Source organism: Hypanus sabinus, chromosome X1 (assembly GCF_030144855.1).
Source record: "Hypanus sabinus isolate sHypSab1 chromosome X1, sHypSab1.hap1, whole genome shotgun sequence".
Taxonomy (NCBI): domain Eukaryota; kingdom Metazoa; phylum Chordata; class Chondrichthyes; order Myliobatiformes; family Dasyatidae; genus Hypanus; species Hypanus sabinus.
The window spans coordinates 33,987,269-34,010,632 of record NC_082738.1 but is presented as its reverse complement, the minus strand read 5'-3'; the positions used below and the strand labels follow the sequence as shown (position 1 = coordinate 34,010,632).

General features: G+C 45.9%; 2 protein-coding genes across 2 annotated transcripts in view; both read left to right on the top strand.

Moving 5' to 3' along the window:
- slc39a5 (solute carrier family 39 member 5) overlaps positions 1-10,952 on the top strand; it is a 52,104-nt gene extending 41,152 nt beyond the window's left edge. Inside the window, exon 11 of the mRNA XM_059956305.1 lies at positions 10,462-10,952. Within this exon, the coding sequence (XP_059812288.1) occupies positions 10,462-10,566 (105 nt within the window). The 3' untranslated portion in view covers positions 10,567-10,952. The remainder of the gene's footprint in view (positions 1-10,461) is intronic.
- A 1,097-nt stretch (positions 10,953-12,049) lies between these two features.
- On the top strand, positions 12,050-22,081 carry LOC132384796 (zinc finger protein 513-like). The gene is made up of 5 exons (XM_059956306.1): positions 12,050-12,112; positions 13,027-14,089; positions 19,626-19,724; positions 20,045-20,662; positions 21,547-22,081. Exons 2-5 carry the CDS (start codon positions 13,165-13,167, stop codon positions 21,777-21,779), a joined length of 1,875 nt encoding a protein of 624 aa, XP_059812289.1. The 5' UTR covers positions 12,050-12,112; positions 13,027-13,164; the 3' UTR covers positions 21,780-22,081.
- The last annotated feature ends 1,283 nt before the right edge of the window (positions 22,082-23,364 follow it).

The following is a 23,364-nucleotide window of genomic DNA, read 5'->3' as shown; positions in this document are numbered from 1 at the left end:
TGTCCTCAAGCTGGAAGTTGCTGATACGACTGGTCATAACTATACGTTGATTGGAGAAAAGTATCAGCAGGATGTCAGAGGCAAGTCTTTTTGTTTACACAATGCATGCGTGGAATGCCCAGCCAGGGGTGGTGGGAGAGGCAGATACATTCAGGATATTTAAGAGGCTCTAGGTTAGCACATGGATGATAGAAAAATGGAGGAATATGTAGGAGGGAATGGTTGGATTGATCTTAGAGTAGGTTGAAATTTTGACACAACATTGTGGGATTACTGTGCTATAGTACTGTAATCAAAAACTTCAGCTTAACAAAACAACCACAGTGTATTCTGCTGATGTGTTTAAACACAGACAAAAGCCTTCTTCTGCATTTATATGCAGTAGTTCAAACCACAGGCAAGTCAATCAGAAGAGGCCACAAAAAAATGGGAAGGGTGCGTTGTTCTCAGCACATACATCCTGCATCCAGTGCAGAGTGCTGATACCCCCAATGCCTTCACTGAAGAGGTATTGACCAAAGCAGGAGAGTATTGGAAATCTGCCTGGTCTCCTGGGCAATATTTATCCCTCAGCATCACTCCCTTGGGTGATACAGTCATTATCTCATCCCTATTCACGTGATCTCGCTGTACAGAAAACTTTTTGCTGCAATTCTCACTCTAGAGCAATTGCTTTTAAGATAATTTCTGTGCAACTCTCTTTGAAACTCGTAGCCGGGCTGACATAGTGTGAAAGTTCATTACTTATTCCACTATATTCTCTCTGGTAAAAGTTATGCATTTGGTCCCCCACTCTCTGGTCTGGATTTTACCTTTTCCCCTCCCGGATGTTCCTCATTAGCTGTGCCATGAAACAGTTAACGTCTGGTTTGCAAGAACATCATTCCATCCTAGCAAATCTCTGCCACAGCATTTAAGCTTCAAAAATGCAAAGTGCTTTAAGACATGAAAGGAAATATGTCATAGAATCACACAGCATGGATACAGGCCCTTTGGCCCAACTGGTCCATGCCCACCAAGATTCCCATCTAAGCCAGCCCCATCTACCTGCATTTTATCCATAGCCCCCTAGACGTTTCCTATCTATGTACCTGTCCAAGTATCTTTTAAATATTGTCAATGCACTTGCCTTGACCACTTTCTCCGGCAACTTGTCCATATACATTTAGCCCTCTGGGTGAAAGAGTTGCCCCTCAGGTTCCTGCCTAACTAAAATTCCTTTCTAATCTGGCTTCTGACCAATCCTTAAGGGTTTTATCCAGACAGATGAGAACACAACTATCCACAGTGCATAACATTGCCTTTGAGTGAGACTGAAGATGTCCACTCGTAATAAAACTGCACTTCAGGCAAGGGTGGTGGTGGCTCCACTGTCTTGACCTGCTGCAATTTCTTCAGTGAAGGTAGGACTTAGTTCAGGATACAAGAGTGCTCAAGTAAGTGATCAATTGAGAAGGGGTTAGAAATGGCTGTGGGCTAGATCACACCGACATCACACTCATGGAACATGATGAGATTTACAAGAATATGGCCAAGAATCAAATTGTAGGAAGAGGTTGGGCATATTAGGACTTCATCCCTTGGAGATAGGAAGACCAAGAGTTGACTGTGACTTGGAGGGGATGTTTCAATCAGTAAGATCTGAGGGCACAGCCTCAGAATAAAAGAATGTCCCTTTAGAACTGAGATGAGGAGGAATTTATTCAGCCAGATTGTGGTGAATCCATGGGATTTGTAGCAACAGAGGGCAGTGGAGGCCAAGTCTGTGGGTTGAATAGCCTAATTCTTCACCTGTATTTTATGGTCTTATAAGATGTATAAAGTCATGAGGGGCTGAGATAAGGTGAATGCCCACAGATTCAGTCTTGCTGATGTACTGAGGATCTTTCAGGCTCAAGGACAGCTTCCATCCCACTGTAATAAGACTATTAAATGGTTCCCAGGTACGACAAGCTGGATTCTTGACCTCAATCTACCTCATTATGATCTTGAAAGCAGAATACTGGGGAAATGGTTCGCTCTCTATGTGGCTCCCTTGTCCACTTACTTGTTACTCCCCACTGATCCCTCTCCTTGCACTTACCACCTCAAGCATGACAAGTACTATACCTACCCCTACACCTCCTCCATCACTATTCAGGACCCCAAGCAACCCTCCCAGGTGAAGCAACACTTCATGCGAGTCTTTCAGGATCATGAACTGTATCTGGTGCTCCCAGTGCAGTGACATCTGACATAGATTGGAAGTCCACTTTGGTCCATCCACTGCAAAAGGCAGGATCTCCCAGTGGCCTCAGTGTATTACCATTTACTGTCTAAGTCCTATGCAAGCTTGTCCTCCCAAAGTGCAACATCTCACACTTGTCTGTATTAAATTCCATGTGCAATTTTTCAGTCCATCTTCCCAGCTAGTCCAGATCCTGCTGCAATCTTTGATAGTCTTCCTCACTGTCCACTACAAACCCCATCTCAGTGCCACCAGCAAATTTGCTGATCCAGTTTACCACATTATCATCCAGATTGTTAATACAAATATCAATGGACCAAACCCCAATCCCTGCATCACACCACTAGTCACAGGCCTCCAGTCAGAGAGGCATCCATCTACTACCACTCTCTGGTTTCTCCAACAAAACCAATGTCCAATCCAATTTACTACCTTATCCTGAATGCTAAGTAACTGAATCTACTTGACAAAGGCCTTGCCAAAGTCCATGTAGACAACATCCACTATCTTTTCTTCATCAACTTTCCAGGTAACCTCCTTGTAAATCCAACCACACACAAAACCATGTTGACTATCCCTAATCAGTCCCTGTCTATCCAAATACTTATATATATCCGGTCCCTCAGAATACCATCCAGTAACTTTCCCACTATAGATGTCAGGCTCACCAACCTATAATTTCCTGGCTTATTCTTAGAGTCTGTCTTAAACAATGTAATAACATTGGCTATTCTCCAATCCTCTGGCACCTCACCCATGGCTAAGGATGTTTTAAATATCTCTGCTAGTGCCCCTGTGATTTCTGTGCTAGCCTCCTACAAAATCTGAGGGAACACCTTGTCAGGCTCTGGGGATTTATCCACCATCAAGATAGCAAGCACTTCCTCCTTTGCAATCTGTATACGGTCCACAACCTCACTACTGTTTTGCCTCATTCTACAGATTCTGTGTCTGTCTCACAAATAACTGCAGATCCAAAAAATCCATATAAGATTTCCTCCATCTCGATGCATAGATGACCATGCTGATCTACAAGAGGGCCAATTTTGTTCCTTGCTACCTTTTTGCTCTTAGTATATCTGTAGAAACCCTTGGGATTCTCCTTCACCTTGTCTGCAAGTGCAACCTCATGCCCTCCTGATTTCAGTTGTAAGTGTTCTCTTTACTCTGTTAAATTCAAATACTGCATTTGTTCCATGGTCCACTGTCTTCTCCAATTAGATTCCCCTTCTTGCACTCCTTACCTCTTCTGCCTATCCCCTCTCAGCTTCTCAATTCATTCCTCCTCACCTGGTTTCACCCATCACTTGCCAGCTTGCACTTCTTCCTCTCCCCCAACTTCTTATTGTGGCTTCTGCCTCCTTCCTTTCCAGTCTTTATGAAGGTCTTGGCTTGAAATATCAACTATTTACTCCTCTCCAGAGATGCTGCCTGACTTGCTGAGTTCCTCCAGTAGTTTGTACGTGTTGCTCAAAATTTTCAGCATCTGCAGGATCTCATGTTTAGATTAATAGCAGGATTCTTAGCAGTGTGAAGGAACGGAGGGATCTTGGGATCCACGTCCATAAGTCCCTCAAAGTTGCTGTGTAAATTGATAGAGTGGTTAAGAAGGCATGTGGTGTGTTGGCCTTCATTAGTTGGATTGAGTTCAAGGCTGCGAGGTAATGTAACTTTACAAAGTTCAGGTTATACCACACTTGGAATATTGCGGTCAGTTCTGGTCGCCTCATTATAGTAAGGATGTGGAAATTTTGGGGAGGGTGCAAAGGAGATTTACCAGGATTATAGAGCATGTCTTATGAGGAAAGGTTGAGCAAACTAGGGCTTTTCTCTTTGGAGCAAAGGTGATAGAAGTATACAAGATGATAAGAGATATAGATCAAGTGAACAGCCAGCACTTTTATCCCAGGGTGGAAATGGCTAATACAAGACAACACAATTTTGAGGTGATTGGAGGAAGTTATATGAGGGATGTCAGAGGGTTTTTTTTAAAAAAAGCACAGAGTGGTGGATACCCAAAATGAACTGTCAGGGTTGGTGGTAAAGACAGTTACATTAAGGTCATTTAACAGACTGTTAGGCACTTAGATAAAAGAAAAATGGAGAGCTACGTGGGAAGGAATGGTTAGAGCAGATCTTAGAGCAGATTTTTAAAAAAAGACAAAATATAATGGTCCTAAGGGCTGTAATGTTCTAGTTTATTGTTATATGCAGAAGGTGCAATGGGGAAAAAACCTACCTGCAGCACCATCACAGGCGCGTAGCAGTATTCACAAGAGAGGGGGAAAAAATCCAAATTGTATACAATTTTTTTTTACAAGCGAGAACACAATTGGAATTTTTTTAAGAAAAGCAAATTCTACTGTAGTGCTAAGAGTCTTATAGTGTTGCAGTACTGACATAGTGATTGAAGTTGTGCTGTTTGGTTCAAGAACTGAATAGTTGAAGGGGAGTAGCTGATCCTGAACCTAGTGGTGTAATACTTCAGGCTTCTGTACCTCCCCCTTTGTGTCTGTCTTTATGGCTTGCTGCGAGAGAACAGGGGGTTCACCATGTACATGGTGAGGCCTCAGTCAGTCAGGGTTGACCATCGATATTACGTCCTGGCTGTCTAGATAAGTAAGCCTGGCCAGTGTGATATGGAGAGCAAGGTGTTGCCCGTGTAGCATGCTCCCCCTCTCCACGCATCTGATGAACCCAAAGGAACGGCAGAGACCGATCCAGTTTGGCAACAGCAGCGTTGCAGGAGTTGCCAGTCAGTATTGAACTCAACATAGGGACTCCAGCTCCAGATATAACGCCCCCCCCCCAGGTGTTTACTCCCAAAGCCTTCCCCATGAGTGGGTACAGCCGCAAGGCAGCAGGGATTTGAGATCAGACTTTTCCTTCTCCTAGATGAGTTGCCAACCACAGCTGATGAGCCCCATCTGCCCGAAGCAACTGGTTTTAAGGTGCCTTTGCCCATTCTCCTGTCAGTAGAAACAGTTTCACCAGGTTTAGTAGCTAAACCATGAAGGCCAGGAGCTGGATTTGGTTGTCAGAGGCTATTTGAGGTACACATAATTGAGAGCACTTAATAGGTAGTGGGAGCTTGTCCCCATTACCCATCCCCGGTTATAATGACCTTAAGGAACCATGTACATAAGAATACAAATAGGAGTCATCATCAGCCATCTAAACCGTTGAGCCTGCTCCACTATTCAATAAGGTCATGACTGATCTGGCCATGGACACAACATTTCTCCATACCCCTTAATTCCCCTACTATGTGAAAATCTATTGAACTGCATCTTAAATATATTTAATGAGGTAGCCTTTACTGCTTCTGTGGGAACAGACTTCCACTGGGAAAAAACAGCTTCTCCTCATCTTCATCCTTGTTCTATTCTCACCTACCTCTAACAGGTTTCTTGCCTCTACCTTATCAATCACTTACATAATTTTGTATGTTCCTATAAGATGCCCTCTCATTTTTCGGAATTCCAGCAACTCAATCTCTCAAGAAACTGAAGGAAATTAGTACAAGTTTAGAAAAAAGTTTGAATGAAGTTGGCAAGATTGAAAGCTGGTGAACCTCAGGAACTGATTATCTACAGACTTTGAAGATAGCAAAGGCTCTGGTTACCATTTTCCAAAGCTTTACACATTCTGGAATTGCCCCTGTGGTTTGGGGAGCTGCAAATGTGACCCCATTGGGTAAGTTAATTAGAAAGAAATGGAAAATGGATAAGAACACACTGCTATCAGGTTCAAACCATAATACTACCCTGGGCTAAACACAAGAGATTCTGCAGATGCTGAAAATATTGAGCAACACACACACACAAAGTGCTGGTGGAACTCAGCCAGTCAGGCAGCATCTGTGGAGAAGAGAGTCAACATTTCATTCTGAGACCCTTCATCAAGAACATACCTTGGATTATATTTCTTTCCTCTCTGCACTGATGTTATGTTTATTTTATTTTGTCATGCAAGTTCAGTATAACTTACGTTAATCTATATCTATGCGCTGTAACTTATATTTGTCATATTTTAACATACTGTGCTGCTGCTGCTGCAATTAACTGATTTTCATGGCATCTATACCCTGGGTATGTATGTTTATGACAATAAACAAAACTTTAACAGGGAACAACCTTACTGAATGTCAATTGCAGGGGAAATACTGGAATTTGTAAAGGAGGTTGTAATAACACAATACCTTGAAAAGAATAATTTATCATTTCAAATCCTGTTGTTATTTCAGTGGGTCTGTCCTGGGCCCAGCACAGAAGTGCAATTATGAAGAAATCTTGACAACGTCTCTACTTCCTTTGGAGTTTGTGAAGATTCAGCATGACATCTAAAACTATGACAAACTTTTGTAGATGTGTAGAAGAGAGTATACTGACTGGTTGCATCACAGCCTGGTTTGGAAACACCAATACCTTTGTACAGAAAAGCCTACAAAAAAAAAGGTGGATTCAGTCCAGTCCATCATGGGTAAAGCCCCCCTCCCCACCATTGAGCAAATTGACACAGAGCACTGTTGCAGGAAAGCAGAGTCCATCACTAAGCATCCCCACCACCCAGGCTATGCTCTCTTCTCACTTCTGCCATGAGGAAGAAGGTACAGGAGCCTCAGGACCCACACCATCAAGTTCAGGAACAGTTTATACGCCTCAATTAGCAGGCTCTTGAACCAGAGGGGGTAACTTCATTCACCCCACCATTGAAATGACTCACTTAAGGACTCTTCATCTCATGTTCTCAATATTTATTGTTTATTTATTATTTTCTCTTTTGTATTTGCAGTATGTTGTCTTTTGCACATTGGTTGTCTGTCCATCCTGTTAGAGTGCAGTTTTTTATTGATTCTATTGTGTTTCTTGGATTTACTGAGCATGCCCACAAGAAAAACAAACCTCAGGGTTTATGGTGACATATATGTACTTTGATAATAAATTTACTTTGAACTTTGAGTAATAGAATGGAGAGGGGCCAATGTAGATTGATGAAAGAAAATTAAGCTTAACTGATCTTTGGGGACACGATTAGTAAAAGGTCAAGTCGATTCACATTGGATTTACAGGAGGCTCCCAATAAAATTCCACACAAGTTAGTCAGTGAGGTTAGAGGATGCAGAATGGGAGGGGGGTGGTGGGGGGGGGAAATACACCAACAATGGATTGGGAATTGGTGCTATGGAGGCCGGACTGTCCGGCTTTTGAACACTCTGTTTGGCGCCACCTCGAGCCAGATGTTAATTTGTCCTTTTTTGGGTCTGACTAAAAAATTTATACCTGAGATGTACTGAAAAAAGTGGGAACTGAAAGCTATAACAACCGTTAACGTACTTTTATTATATATAGTTGCTGTTGTCAACACTGTTGTCAGCACGGGGCCGCCCCAGAAGACTGTGTGCTCAGTCCACTGCTGTTCACTCTGCTGACCCATGACTGTGCTGCAACACACAGCTCAAACCACATCATCAAGTTCGCCAATGACACCACCGTGGTGGGTCTCATGAGCAAGAACAACAAGTCAGCTTACAGAGAGGAGGTGCAGCAGCTAACAGACTGGTGCAGAGCCAACAACCTGTCTCTTAATGTGAACAAAACAAAAGAGATGGTTGTTGACTTCAGGAGGGCACAGAGTGACCACTCCCCGCTGAACATAGATGGCTCCTTGGTAGAGATCGTAAAGAGCATCAAATTTCTTGGTGTTCACCTGACGGAGAATCTCACCTGGTCCCTCAACACCAGCTCCATAGCAAAGAAAGCCCAGCAGCGTCTCTACTTTCTGTGAAAGCTGAGGAAAGTCCATCTCCCACCCCAAATCCTCATCTCATTCTACAGAGGTTGTATTGAGAGTATTCTGAGCAGCTGGATCACTGCCTGGTTCGGAAATTGCATCATCTCAGATCGCAAGACCCTGCAGCTGATAGTGAGGTCAGCTGAAGGGATCATTGGGGTCTCTCTTCCCGCCAATACAGACAATTAGATTACATGGTGCATCCGCAAAGCTAACAGTATTGTGAAGGACACCACGCACCCCTCATACAAACTCTTCTCCCTCCTGCCATCTGGCAAAAGGTACCGAAGCATTCGGGCTCTCACGACCAGACTGTGCAACAGTTTCTTCCCCCAAGCTGTCAGACTCCTCAATACTCAGAGTCTAGACATATATATATATATATACACACACACACACACAAACACCACTGCACTCCCTTTGCAATTTTTGCTCATTTCTTTCTCAATTCCTGCTAAAACACTGTTTACATTTACATCATTTATTATTATATTGTAATTTGCCCTTTACTGTGCCTATTGTCTTGTTTATTAATTATTGCGCATCTTGCACTGTTTTGTGTACTTTATGTAGTCCCATGTAGGTCCGAAGTCTGATGTAGTTTTGTGTTGTTTCAGGCAGTCTAGTGTAGTTTTGTGTTGTTACAGGTAGCACCATGGTCCTGGAGGAACGCTATTTCATTTTTACTGTGTACTGTACCAACAGTTATGGTTGAAATGACAATAAAAGCGACTTGACTTGCTGATGACGCAGTGTACAGGTCACGTCAACATGTCCCAGAGGGTCAGTCTGTTCAGGGCCGCCGCCGCAGTGGAGAGTGGTTGACTTTTTTGTTCTTGTTTCAAGCCCCTAAAGAAATGCCAAAAAGAAAGACTATATTTAACCATGAATGGGCCAAAGAATTTGGATTTATTGCTAAAAGCAGAAAAGATTTCTTCTATTTTTTTTGTACACAATGCCGTTGTGATGTGGAGATTAAAGGAAAAAGTGCAGTGGAACAACACGCTACCACAGATAAACATAAAGTTAACACTTGTATTGCTGGAACGTCATCATTGTTATCATTTTCCTCCCCAGCTCGATCAACTCCAGGTGACAAAATCTTGGCTGCAGAACCATGTAAAGTGTATCATGCTGTGAAGCATCATCAGTCATACAGAAGTGTTGATTGTGGAGTAAAAGTTGACAAAGAAATATGCAGTGACTCATTGATAGTGAAAGGTGTAACATGTGGGAAAACTAAAGCGAAAGCTCTGTGTGAAAATATTCTAGCACCGTATTCTGTACAAAAACATGTGGAGTATATCAAAGAACATGGCTTGCCCTTTTCAGTAGCAACTGGTGCTTCAAACAAAAGTGTTTCCCAATACATCTGAGATACTCTCATCTTGAGAAGGGAGTGCAACATGTGTTACTTGACTTTTACAGTGATAACAATGAATTATCAAAGGACATAAATCAGCTACTGGTTAAACTAGAGAAGTCAGGTCAGGATTTGAATAAAGTGTCTGCATACACTGCTGACAATGCAAGTGTAAACTATGGAAAACACAGCAACTGTTTATCAAAAACTGAAAACCCAATATTTTGTACAATGCAACAAGATTTGCTACAGGAAAACTGGAAATTGATGTTGTGCTCAAAGCATACAACCATTTCAGCATCTCAGCTAAAAAAAACAGCACAGTTAAAGGAATTCTGTGGATTCGTGGATGTTGATAATTGTAATCTGTTACAGCATGTTGAGATGAGATGGCTCTCTCTTTTGCCATCTATTGACAGAATACTTAAGTGCTGGGAAGTCCCAAAAAGTTATTTTCAGAGCCTAGGTGAGGAGGAGTGCCCCAAGATACTGTGGAAGTGGTTTGGAGATGAAGAAAATGCCTGTGAATCATCAGAGAGCTGTTTCTTCTTCCTCAGTCACACTCTTAAATTGTTCTCAGACACTATTGAAGCACGAGAAGCCAAGTCATTCAGCATAATTTCAGTATTTAAGCTAATGGCTGAACTGAAAAGCAAAGTTGAAGAGTAAAGGACTGTTATTTTGGCTTTGCAGTGAACACCAAGTTTAGCCAGCCTACCCCTGATGTGTCTAAGAAATGTGAAGCAGACTTCACTGTTTTCCCATGAAAGAGTCATAAAGTACTTAAGTGACAGGTATGACTTCTTTGAAATCAGCTTTCATAACAAAGTGTCAAAATTGAGCCTAATAAGTGCCATACCTTTTGGAGAATTCTGTGATGCAGTCAAGGCCTGTAACCTTCAAGAGACTGATATGGATGAATTATATGAAGATATGGGACTGTAGAGGCAATTATCAACACTCCTGAGATGGTAGATAGCCATAGTGAAGAATGTTATCTCAAGGTGTTCAGTAAATCTAAGGTCTCTTCTACAAACTTAAAGAAGGTGAGTGCTTATATCTTCTCTATTCCATGCAGCAATGCTCGCACAGAACGAGTTTTTTCAATGATGACCTCAGCTTGGAGAAACGAGAGAAACCGTCTGCAAGTGGACTCAGTCAAAGCAGAACTCCAAATATGTAACACCTTCTCAGAAGAGTGCCCGGCCATGTACAAAAAATTCCTGGCCATCAGAAAACTCCTGGAGATGGCAAGTAAAATGCAGAAATACAAAAAAATAGACATCCATACCTGGCAGTCCATGGTAGGATACTTCCTTTAGTTTGTGAAGTTAATTTGGTTAGCATATCTGCTTCAGCAGGAGTAAAAATAAATATTAATTTCTTTCAGTTCTTTATTTATACTGTATGAATGCATGTGTGTAATATGCAGAATGATGAATCATTGAATAGGAAAAAGGGCTCTGGCAGAAAAATCACAGATTAATGGTGAAATAACTAGGTTTTTGCTGGATTTATATAGGCAAAAAAAATGTTAGAATTTTTATTTAATACAATAACTAAAGTGATCATCTGTTTGCATTTGTTGTTTTTGCAATACGGTTTGAATTTTATAATTTTTTTTGAAATGCAGACTTTTGTGTTTCAAAAAAATATATATATAAAACCTATGACCACGTATGCAATGTCCTCCTTTTTGGAAATAGCCACCCTAATTGGTGCCCATTCAAGCTTGTCTCATGTGCCCACGACTGCCTCATAACCTTCTAAACTTTTCCCATGTCTATTTACTTTTATCTTTTAGAGGTTATTAGGATGGTATAATAGAATAATATAAAGATGTAGCAGGGATTGTGTGGACTGTCCTTGAGAAGGATCAGCCTTCACTGTGGGGACTGTCCTCGGGGTGGATCAGGAATTGTGCGGCTTGTCGCTGGCGTTAATCAGCCATCATCTCCATGAATAAGACAGCAGACAAAAGGCCGAATGGTTTCCTCTGGAAACCCGCATCACCCTAACCAGTCTTTCCAAAAACATCGATAAATACGCACATTAACCGAAGTTAGAAAAACCTGAGGAAAATCCACTTTCTCTGACCCGAACGCCCACCTTCCTACCTCCAAGCACTGCTCCCGTCCCCTCGCTCCATTGTGTCCACAACATGTCTCCCCATTGGTCTGACGTTCGCAACCCATCTTCCCATTGGAGCGACGGTTTGGAGGTGGAAAACCATTGGTTGGACGCCTAAACACGTCTTCCCATTGGTCCGCTGTCCCCAAAACGTCTCCCTAATGGACCAATGACCGCAACATTGGTCCGCCGTCCCTCGATCGTTGATCGTTTGCCTATTGATAGGATGGCCGCAACCGCCTCCACCCCACTAGTGGCTCAGCATCCAGAAAGCTCTCCCTCTGATTGTCCGTCCAAAACCCTCTCCCCATTGGCAGTGTCGAACAACCATTGGCCAACAGTTCCACAGGCATCGCTCCATTAGCCGGCCATCCTACAACCCTTTTCCCTATTCATTTTCGTCAGCCCAGGGCTGGCCAACGAATTTTGATCTCTACGTCACGGCGAGAGAAAATCACTGTCTCGCGCCGACAATCGGTTAACGGTCAGTTTTTCCGGCAACCGTCTCTCGCCGGAAAGCTGGTCGGTGATTGGTTAGTGACGGAGGAGTACGTCAGTTCCGTGGCATTTTAGGGGAGGGCATTTACCGAGGTCTGAAGGTGGGAGGGGTATGTATACGGGGAACTGGGTAGTGGAGGGGTAGGGGCAGAGTTATCGTGGGATCGGTGACTAGTCTTGAGGTGGGGGGGGCGGATGGAGATGTGGGAGGTAGAGTTACCGTGGATCCGGAGTTAGAACCTGGGGGGGGGGTCGTATACAAGGAGAGTGAGAGATGGGAGGGAGAGCAGAGTTACTGTGGTCCGTAGGGGTGGTCTTTGATAGGGTGAGGGAGGGAGATGGGGAATGTGTACTGGTACAGTGCTTTGGGCCAGGGGCAGATGGAGAGGGGTGTTGTGTGGGTTGCATGGGGGAGGGACGGAGGGTAGATGGTGAGGGTACCGGTCCTGTGTTGAGGTGGGTGTGTGTATGTACAAGGGCAGGGGTGAGGGTGGTATGTGTGTACATTTGGTTTGAGGAAAGAATTTGAGGTACGGATATATAATGGGGGGGGGATTGGTGTGGCACAGGAGGTGAGGGGAGTGTGTGTACAAATAAATAGAGGGTCAGAGCAGGGTTCCAGGTACAGGATAGGTGAGGGGGAGGGAACAAGAGCTGAGGGACAAAGGATGAAGGGCCTGCTGTGGTGCTGAGGTGGTGCTTGCATCTTCCTGCACAGTGCCCCTCGCCTCATGCCCTTGCACCAATGGGATCTTCCTGTGTAGTGACCTACACCCATCTCCACCTCCTGGTGGGCCCTCACACAATGTCTCTCACCCACACCATTTCCCCTCTGATCTGATGGGATCGTGTTCAGCAACCCCTGTGGGATCTTGCTGTGCAGTCTCACACTCCACCCATGGTGGGGGTCTTGTGCCACCCCCCCCCCTTCTATCTTACTGTGTAGTCTATCACCAACCTGTTGGAAACATATGCTGTACAGTCTCTCACCCCACCTCTCTCTCTTTCTCCACAGCCCACCTCCAGCCCGGACAGATTTAGTGCAGGAGGATGTCTGCTGGGAAGATGGCCAGGATCAGGGCCTCCCTCTGGGGCTCCTCCCACTAGTGGGGAGGGCAAAAGTAGCCCTCCTCAAACCCTCCCTCCCCCACCAATGGAGACCAAGCCCCTGACTTGCACCCTGTGCCCCTTTGCCACCCACAGCCAGCAGGAGCTGGATCAGCACCAGCTCACCCACAGCTTTTACCAGGGCAAGTCCACTCAACTTCCCCTGCCCCTCTCTGTCAAGCAGGAAACTCCTCTCCCAAGCTGGTGGCCCTCAGAGGAGCCCCCAACCCTTCCCCCAGAGCCTGCTGACTATGGTTGGGAGACCTCCCCCTCCCCCAACCCACCTCGCCCACCCCCTGCTGAGCCAACCAACAAGCTGGGACTCCAGCTAGTTGTGGTGGGGGGAGCAGAGGGGAAGGCTGACCAGAACGGTGGTGGGGGCTCGCCCTCAGGCTCCCGGGCAGCACTACCGCCACCTATTATACCCCTTCTCTCCTCCTCGTCCTCGTCCTCTTCCCCATCTTCCTCCACAGCCTCCTGCCCCCAGACCCGCCAGCACTGGCAGACGAAGCAGTTCCGCTGCGACTTGTGCCCCTTCGTGGCGCGAGGCAAGCAGGAGCTGCGGGTGCACGAGAGGGAGGAGCACCTGCGGGAAGGCAGCGACATCATCCAGTGTGCCCGCTGCAGTTACAGCACCAACAAGATCAGCTCCTGGCGTCAGCATAAGCTGGTGCACCCCGGGGCACTGGGCTCCACTGGCAGCCGTATTTACATGTGCAAGACATGTGGCTGGAAAACCAAGTACCGCCACTCTCTGGTCAAGCACATCGCCCTGCACACCGGGAACAAGTCCTTCCAGTGCGATCAATGTGGATTCGCCTGCGCCCGCAAGGAGAACCTCAAGCGGCACAAGCTGACCCACCTCAAGAAGGGTGTTGATGGCAAGGGGCTGCTACTCAAGTGCGGCTGGTGCGAATACGCCACGGCCTACAGCAACGCCCTGAGGCGGCATGCCGTCACACTGCACAACGGTGAGTGACTGGGGAGAGAGGGAGGGAGTCATAAGAGTAATGCATCACAGAAGCAGGCCCTTCAGCCCAACTGGTACATGCTAACCGCAGCATTCTCTCTGCTAGTTCTGGTTGCCTGCATTTGGCCCATAACCCTCCAATCCCTGCTCCCCACCCCCTCCACTTACCTATCCAAATGCCTCTTAAAATGTTGCAGGTGTACCTGCTTTGACCACTTCCTTTGGCAGCTCATTCCAGTTACCCATTGTCCTTTCTTGTAGCACATAGACCTGAACTGTTCAGTATGCCAGCAGAATACAAGTCCTTCAGTACACAATGTTGTCCCAGCCTACATTAACCTATTCAACCATCAATCTCCTACAGAGCCCATAGACCTCTTTCTCTTGCATCCATGTGTCTAGCCAAAAGTTTCTTAAATTATATCAGCCTGTTATGTTTGCATCTACCACCATTCCCACTTGCCACTGAGTAGATTTAAAGAAAATACAAGTACCTGTGACATCTCCCCTATACTTTTCTCCACTCTCCTTAAACAGATGCCCTCTAGTATTGGCCTTTGCTGGCCTGGGATAAAGGTGCTGGCTCTTCCTTATCATCTTGTATACCTCCAGCAAGTCACCTCTCATCCCCTTTTACTCCAAAGAGAAAAGCCCTAGCTCTCTCGACCTTTCCTCTTCAAACAAGAGATTCTGTAGATGTTGGAAATCCAGAGCAGCACATGCAAAATGCTGGAGGAACTCAGCAAGCTAGGCAGTACTTCTGGAAAGGAATACTGTTGTCCCATCCAACAGTATCCAAAACAATATACTTATTATTGAGTGGAATTGCAGCAGGGGTACCCTGCTCTGACTGCCCTCTCCTGATAGTCACCTGGCTACATGCCTCCTGCAAAGGTGTGACTGCCTCCTAGTAACTTCTGTCAACCCCTCAACCTCCTGAATGCTCCTGAGGTATCCACCTCCAAGGAGCTTCAGCCAGATGCACTTCTCACAGGTGTAGTTATCAGGGACACTGAAGATCTCCTTGACTTCCCACAAACTGCAAGGGAAACACAGCACTACCAGGCCTGTCGTGCCCATTGCTCTAAATGTGCAATAAGGAAAAAGAGAGACCTTAGTCTTTGCTCACTGAGTCTCTACTCCTGAATACAAGCTGAATCAATAACATAAAATAAAAGTAAAACCATACCTGTGCCTTCTCACTGAAATATTTTCCCCCCAAAGAGATGCTCTTACTGCCCACAACTGGGCCTCTTTACAACAAAACCTCAGCTCCTTACTCTAACAATGACCCAATAACAGTTCCCCTTGACCCTAACTTTTTATTGGTCACTGCCAATTAGCTGATTACCCAATTATCAACTAACAATTTCCAAAAGTGCCTCTCTAGTGTCCTGCTAAGTGAAACTTATCTTTGTATCTGTGCCCTCTAGTTTTGTACTAGAGATAAGACTATGACTGTCCACCTTATTCATACCCCTCATAATTTAATACACTTCTATGAGGTCACTTCTCATTCTATACGCTGCAAAGAATAACGATCCGGTGCTACCAATCTCTCCCTATAACTCGGGCTCTCTAATCCTCATAAATCTCTTCTGTACCATCTCCAGTTTGACAATCTTTCCTTTAACAGGGTGATAATAGCTATTACAAGTGCAGTCTCACCAGTGACTTGTGTAACTGCAACATAGTGTCCTTACTCCAAATCTCCATGCCTTGACTGATGTAGGACAGTATGCTTTCTTCACGGCCACTTTAAGCAATCTATGCACTTGTACTCCTATGACCCCGTTCCACCACACTCGTCAGTGCCCTGACATTCACTGAGCAAGTCCTACCCTGTTTGACTGTCCAAAATGCATCTAAGTTGAAATCTATTTTCCATTCCTCAGTCCAAGATCTTTGTAATTTACTGTAACTTGCTTAACAATCAACAAGCTAATTTAGTATCATCAGCAAACTTGCTAATTGTGCCATGTACATTCATATCCAAATTATTTGCATAAATAATAACAGAGGTCCCAACACTGACCCCGGGCCACGCCATTTGTTATAGGCCTCCAGTCAGAAAATCAACCTTCAACCATTACCCTCTGCTTCTTATCATTGAGCCAATTCTGAATTGAAAAATCTCCAAAAGATTTGCCAGATGTGACCTTCCATATACAAAACCATGCTAACTATTGCTGATCAGGCCTTGACTATCCAAGTGATGGTAGACCTTGTCCCTCAGAATTTGCTCCAGTAACTTCCTTACAACTGAAGTCAGGCTCACTGGCCTGTCCTTGCCACCCTTCTTGAACAAACCCTCCAGTCTTCTGGAACTTTGCCGTGGCTAACAATGAAGCATTAACCATCTAATGATCTAGAAGGGTCTTTGCAATTTCTTCTCTGGCCTTCCCTAAGGTCCAGGGATACACTTGGTCAAACCTTGGGGATTTGCCCTCCTTAATGTGATTCATGGCTGTAACTACCTCCATGTTTGTAATTTGCATGTGATCCAAGACCCTGTTTCTTTGGCATCCATGATTCACCAAGAGGAATGGATGTTAAAAATCTTGGTCATCTCCTGCGGCCCTGATCATCTTTGAGAAGACCTAGTCTCCTCCCCCAGTCGCCTTTTTACTGGATCATCTATAACCCTGCCTGCCAAATCCACCTCATACCCACTTTTTGCCCTCCTGATTTCCCTCTTAAGCTTTTTATATTTGTTGAGGATTGATTTGTACCCAACTGCATAAAGCCTCTTTTTCTTGACCAGAGCCTTGATAACTCTTGTCAGCCAGTGTTCCCTGAATTTGGTATGTCTACCCTTCACCTTGTCAGGAATATGCTGCTCCTGGACTCTTGATATAACCATTTTAAAATCCTCCCATTTGCCTATTGTTCTTTTGCCTTTAAATAGAATTGCCTAGTTGACCCCAGCTGGAAGTTGATGCCTTCAAAGTTGGCCCTGCTCCAGTTCAGGACTGTGATTCAAGGCCTCATATTTTTGGCCTGTGTATCTGTTCTATCTTTTTCCATAACTATTTTAAAACTAATAGAACTGTGATCAATGGACCCCACAGTACACCCTAACTACCACTTTGGTTACTTGGCTTGCTTCATTCGGTACAGTATTGCTCCTTCTGTTAAGATGGTGGCACACTCAGATGCAGCAGCCACTCCAGGGCCAACCAAAGGTATTTTAGTCTTTTTTAAACATCGTTTTTATGATCACAAAGCAATGCTGGACATTAAGAGCTTTAAGTAGTGCAGCTTTACTCCATCAATGAGTTGCTTGTCGGCAGAGGAACTGGATTTTGTGTGGACCTTGTTGCTACCTGCCACAGAAAGGCATTGGAAGAATATGTGCGAAGGCAGTGTGCGGTTTAACTGCAATTGACTGTCTTGGACATTCTTCTTGCGATCGCAAGAGTCTGTTGGACACGGGTAATGTAAAACACTGCAATTCTGGTTCACTGGTTTATTGGTGAGACTGACGTAGCGAGGTCTTGGGCTTGTCTGTTGCAGCAGTCCAAGAGGGGAGATACCGGAGGCATGGATTGAGGACTGCCCTCTCATTCTCTCTCCAAGGAAGACAAGCTGGATTGTGTGTGTATGTTCATCTGTGGACTGCTGAGAACTGCTTGTTCTTGTCAACAACACTCATGCTCTATCAATTTCAGGATATGTCACTTGGGAATTTTGGCTATATATTATTTTTGTGTGACTGTGTTTACAGCTACCTTTTCTGTGCCGTTTTCCTTGTGCTGTATGTGCCTGTTGGTACTGTGCTCTGCGCCTTGCCCCAGAGGAACATTGGTTGTATTTATGGGTATTCATGTATGGTTGAATAACAATTAAACTTGAATTTAACTTTCCTCTGTATACTGCATGAGAAAACTGTCTTGGATGCTTTTCTTATTGTGAAGTTCTACCTAAATGGCCTCGTTAGATGATCCTTGCAGAATATCCCCTCTAAGCTCAGCTGTTAATGTGTTCCCTTATCAAAAAGGCAATGGCTGCTCTTCTGCTTTCTGTTCCTCTGTCACACCTAAAGCATTGGTATCCTAGAACTGAGCTATCCTCTCAACAACACACACAAAATGCTGGAGGAACTCAGCAGGCCAGGCAGCATCAATGGAAAAGTGTACAGTCCACGTTTCAGGCTGAGACCCTTCAGCAGGACTGGAAAAAGATGATAAGTTGGTGTAAGAAAGTGAGGGGAGTGGTGGAAGCAGTACAAGGTGATAGGTGAAACTGGGAGAGGGAGTGGGGGTGAAGCAAACAGCTGGGAAGTTGATTGGTGGAAGAGATACAGGGCTGGAGAAGGGTGAATCTGATAGCAAAGGGACTTCAGTCTCTTGAGCCCTACCCCTCTAGTAATCTAGTTGGAACTCTTTTGGTGGCAAAAGCAAATTTCCCCACTAGGAAATTGGGCTCACTTGGTTCAAGTGTAACTTGCCCCTCTTGAACAGATTGCCTCCACCCCAGAAGAGATCCCAATGATCCAAAAATCTGAATCCTTGCTTTCCATGCACTTAGTATAACAATTTGAGAGTGGTATGTGTGTGGAATGCATGGTCAGGGGTGGTGGTAGAGGCAGATACATTAGGGATATTTAAGACACTTAAGTAGACACATGAATGAAAGAAAAATGGAGAGGCTATGTGTGAAGCGTGACATTGATTTTGGAGTCGGTTAAAAGGTTAGCATTAATAGTAACATGGACTTTAGCAAGGCCTTTGACAAGGTCCAGCATGGGAGGTTGGTCAAGAAGGTTCAGTCACTTAGCATTCTGGATGACGTAGTAATTTGGATTCAGCGTGAAAGGTGAAATATTTAATAGGAACATGAGGGGAAACTTCTTCACTCAGAGGGTGGTGAGAGTGTGGAACAAGCTGCCAGCACAAATGGTGGATGTGGGTTTGATTTCAACATTTAATAGGTTTGGTTAGGTACAGGAATGGCTTTGGTCCAAGTGCAGGTCAATGGGATGAGGTAGAATAATAGTTTTGCACTGTGCTGAAGGGCGTGTTGTATTACTCTATGACTATGATATCTGTCCTGTAGGTAGGTGACCAGAACTCCAAATTTGGCCACACCAACATCTTCAGTGATTCTGCAGGGCCTTTTTCTGTGTTGTTTGTACCAGCTTGCTGTTCACTTGACCCCTCGAGAATGTTCTGCAGCCACTCAGATATGAGGGAGGGAGGAAGGGACAGGGAAAGGAAGGACCGATACTCAAGTACAGCAGGTGAGAGTATGCCGTGGAACACAGCAACGCCTTGAGGCGACAGGAGGGGACTGAACAAAGGCAGGGATGGGGAACGATGATTCAGACAGTGAAGAGTGAGGGGACTAGTGTATCTGGGAGAGAGGTATAGGGTAGGAGGGCAAGTGATGCAACACAGTGCTGATTGACGGATGTGGGTTGGGGAGGGTGATGTTGGTGATGAGTGGGTAGTAGGAGAGTGATGGAGACTGCTCAGCTCTCAGTGGGTCCCTCTAAACCCCTCCCCATCACGTCTCTCTCCCCCTCCCCCCACCAGCGGATGAGAACTACATACCGGAGTACCAGTGTGACATCTGTGACTTCAGGACCACTAAACTCAGCAACTTCTCCAACCACAAGATCACCCACTTGTACGGTGAGTAGGGGAGGGAGAACAGCAGAGAAGGTGAGAGTTGGAGGGGAGGGAAGGAAGGAAGGGGACGGGTAAAGGGGGTGTGAAGATGTGTCCCTGGTGCACGTGAACCAGAAGAGAGGATGAGAGACTCAGTGTGGGGTGTAACTCTCTCCCTCCGTTAGATGATGGTGCAAGTGACCCGATGGGAGATGTCAGGGGTGTGGATGGGGATGTATGTATCTTCTCTCTTCCTAGGGTACATGATTGGTCAGGTGAACAAAACTGAGAGGTGTGGGGAGGGGTGTGAAGGACATCACTGACATTGCCCCCTCTCTTCCCAGGGCACATGATGGTGCAGGTGAACCAGACAGGACCCCTCAAGTGCAGCCTGTGCCCCTTCGTTAGCGAGCACTGGGATTGCCTGCAGGAGCACCAGCGCACCCACAAGGAGCTACGTTGTGTGCAAGAGCTGCTGGGAAGCAGCAGCGGTGATGGAGAGAATGCCCCCAGGTCCCAGCCCCAGCCCATTGAGGCAGAGGACCAGCAGAATGGGGCAGGAGAGTCTCGCCGCCCTAACCGCATGGTGGCCCTGCGCAACATCATCGGCACCATTGGAGAGCATGTGAATGGGGAGGGAAGCCTGGCGCCCGAGGTCCAAGTGGAGGCTCCTGGGACCCCAGGCCCTGCCTGCAGGGCCCGAGGTGGCCGGAGGCGACGCTGGCGGTCATTGTCAGGGGCACCTCCCTTCGGCTGGGAGGGAGGATCCCGGCTAAGTCCCAGTCGCCGCTTCCGCTGCCCCCACTGCCGCTTCAGTTGCCCCCGCCGGGAGGGGCTCAGAAGGCACCTGTCAGGGCATACCGCCCTCCGTACCCCAGCCGGGGAGGGGCAGGAGGCAGGGCTGGGCTCAGAAGTCCCAGGGCAGAACCCCCAGCTGGACAGCTCTCCAGTCCCACAACAAGGTGAGTGAGGGAAGGAGTGGTCGGGAGATCCAAATGGGTCAACGCGTCCCTCGTGGCATTCTCACACTCCTCCCCACCTCCTTGCATTGTGCCAACCCTCCCCCATCACCAGTGTGGAAGGAACATTAGTCTCATTACCAGCAGTTTATGTTTCCTGTGTCTGTGACTCTCTCTGTAAATCCTTTCTTGTTCATTCTACAATAGAGGCAGGTCAGCCAGCCAGCCTATCTCATCACTCAACAGGATTATGGCTGATCTTTTTCCATCCTCCCCACTCCATCTTTCAAACTCATCTCCTTCTTTAAAAACAACCCCCTCCTCCCGTGATCAGCCTCCAATCACCACCCCACCCCAATCTTGTAAGTCTCTCCTTGTTCCAGACTCTCCCACTGAGGGTGACATGACAGAGGAGATGTGTTTCCTCTAGTGTCCAAGATGCTTGAATAAAGTCATTCATCTACACTCTACAGGATAAAGACCCAAACTGTCCAACACCTTCAGATGGACCACCTCTAGTCCAAGAAATTAGCCCAGTGGATCTCCTTAGGACTACCTCCAATGAGGCACACTGAACTCCAGGACCCCACAGTACATCCCAAGGTGCTCCTTGTTTATCCAGTCCTACCTGCCAATATCACTCTGTACCCTCAAGAGTCTCCCCTTCTTTAGTTTATGACTTTGGACCTCCATTCCTTCCATATCTGCCACAACCTTTCTCATTACCTTCCTGACATTTTCCATCCAGTCTATGATCTCCCAGACCCTTACCACACTGATCCTGCTCCTCTCTTGATTTGCACTCCACCCTATCCACATCATTTTGACCCTCCCCATTTTGGGACTCTGCCCCCACTCTCACTAACCTTTTCCTTTTCCGCCTGCAGCCAGCAGTTCCCCTGTGTTGGAGCCACGGCAGGTGATAAGCCAGGAGCCCCAGCAGACCTGCCCCATGCCTGGCAGCTGGTTGGAACGCGAACGACTGGCACTGGAGAAGGAGCGGCTGGCGCTGAAGCGGAAGAAGTGGGAAGTGCAACGAGGTGTCCTTGCCCTGCAGGAGCACAAACTGCGTCTGCAGGTGGAGTTGCTGCAGCAACAGTTGAGGTTGACCAAAAACTAGACGCCGACATGACCTCTAAAGCCACCTTCTTGAGCGCTGGGGCTGGGATCTTACTCTCTCCTCAGCTCCCTCACTCACACCCAAGAGAACTGGGTACAGTGCAACAATGGGTGGAAATTCCAAATGGGGAGTTACTTGTTTTTTTGTATATAGACTGTTTATTGGGGAGTTGGGGTTGTGGAGAGGGTGGTGGGCTTTGATCTTGGAGGGGAGTGAGGTGGACCAATGCACCTCACCTTTCTCTGCCGGGGTGCACTTTATGTTTAATGTACCAAGGATTGAAATAAAATGTTGACTGCTGATTTGAGACAAGTTCTGTCACACAGTGTCAATGCCAGAGATGTGAATTTTGTCTACCCTCCCCAGTGTCTCCAACACCCACCACCAGCCTGGCCCAGGGATAGCCGTTGACTGATCAAGTTTAGATGGGAATCTTGGCGGGTGTGGAGTGTTAGATGAAACAGGCCCACCATCTCGGCACCAACCACTTTACATTTGCTACACCACACTAACCCATTCAGTTCTCCTCACTAACACTGTTACCCCACTGCCAGTTAACCACCAACCTACATCTTTGAGATTTCAGAATAATTTGAGAAACTTGTAAAACTGCTGCCTCCCAGCCCCAGAGACCCAGGTTCATTCCCAACCTCTGACGCTGTCTGTGTGTGGAGCCTGAATGTTCTTTCTCTGTGACCACATGAGTTTCTCCTGGGTGTCTAGCACCCTCCCACATCCATCCCTCCACCCATCACCTCCCAGCCTCAAATCCACCCCCCTCCTCCATCCACTGTCACCTCTGAGCCTGTCATGAGACAAATACCCACCATCCATTCCCCTGCTGCCCTTTGCTCAAAAAAGCATCAAGTAAAACATTGTTCTTAAGCTATAGCATATTTTAATTTTTAATTATACTTAAATTGATTGAAAGCCACAATAGGAATTACAGGACTCAATGACCGTAACATATAATTGTAAAAAATATATCGTCTCAATGCCTTTTTAATTATTTAATTTCGTTTTTTTTTCCTCCTCCTCTTCTGAAGCGGTTGTGGTTCCTGGTCTCTACTTGTTGAGGTTAAGTGTGTGAGAGATGAGATGGAGGACTGTTCATGATCAGTAGCTCAGGATCTGAGGTCTAACCTGGGGGAGTGGGGCTCAACAAAACAAAGTGCTCACGCATTGAATTTATCAATCACTGATAAATGGCTTGTGGTTTAATTATCCTTCTTGGACGTGCAGCATTAGTGGGTCAAGTATAATGTTTTGCTCTGTCCACTATATTATAATACAGCCAACCTAATATATTCCCAACATGACAGGATTTGTTTATATCACATTATATTAAATGGTATTCTCTTAATCTTAACTGCCTGCGATCAGGTCCCTATTGTGAACTCGTTGACATATACTTAATAATGCACACACACGCAGGCGCAAGCACCCTCTCTGGCACACCCTCACACTTACACAGCTTAAACAACATGACCACTAAACTTAAAAAATACGAAGTGTTTCTTTCAGCATTTGGATTCGCCTCTGCCACGCGAGTCAGCACCTTTTGGTTTGTATCACTGTCCTGCTG

Bases quoted from the DNA above. Each gene is read 5' to 3' on its own strand.
- LOC132384796 (XM_059956306.1), top strand. From the start codon at position 13,165: ATGGAGACCAAGCCCCTGACTTGCACCCTGTGCCCCTTTGCCACCCAC. The intron at 14,090-19,625 runs GTGAGTGACTGG...TCCCCCCACCAG, and splicing joins TGCCGTCACACTGCACAACG to CGGATGAGAACTACATACCG. The intron at 19,725-20,044 runs GTGAGTAGGGGA...CTCTCTTCCCAG, and splicing joins CAAGATCACCCACTTGTACG to GGCACATGATGGTGCAGGTG.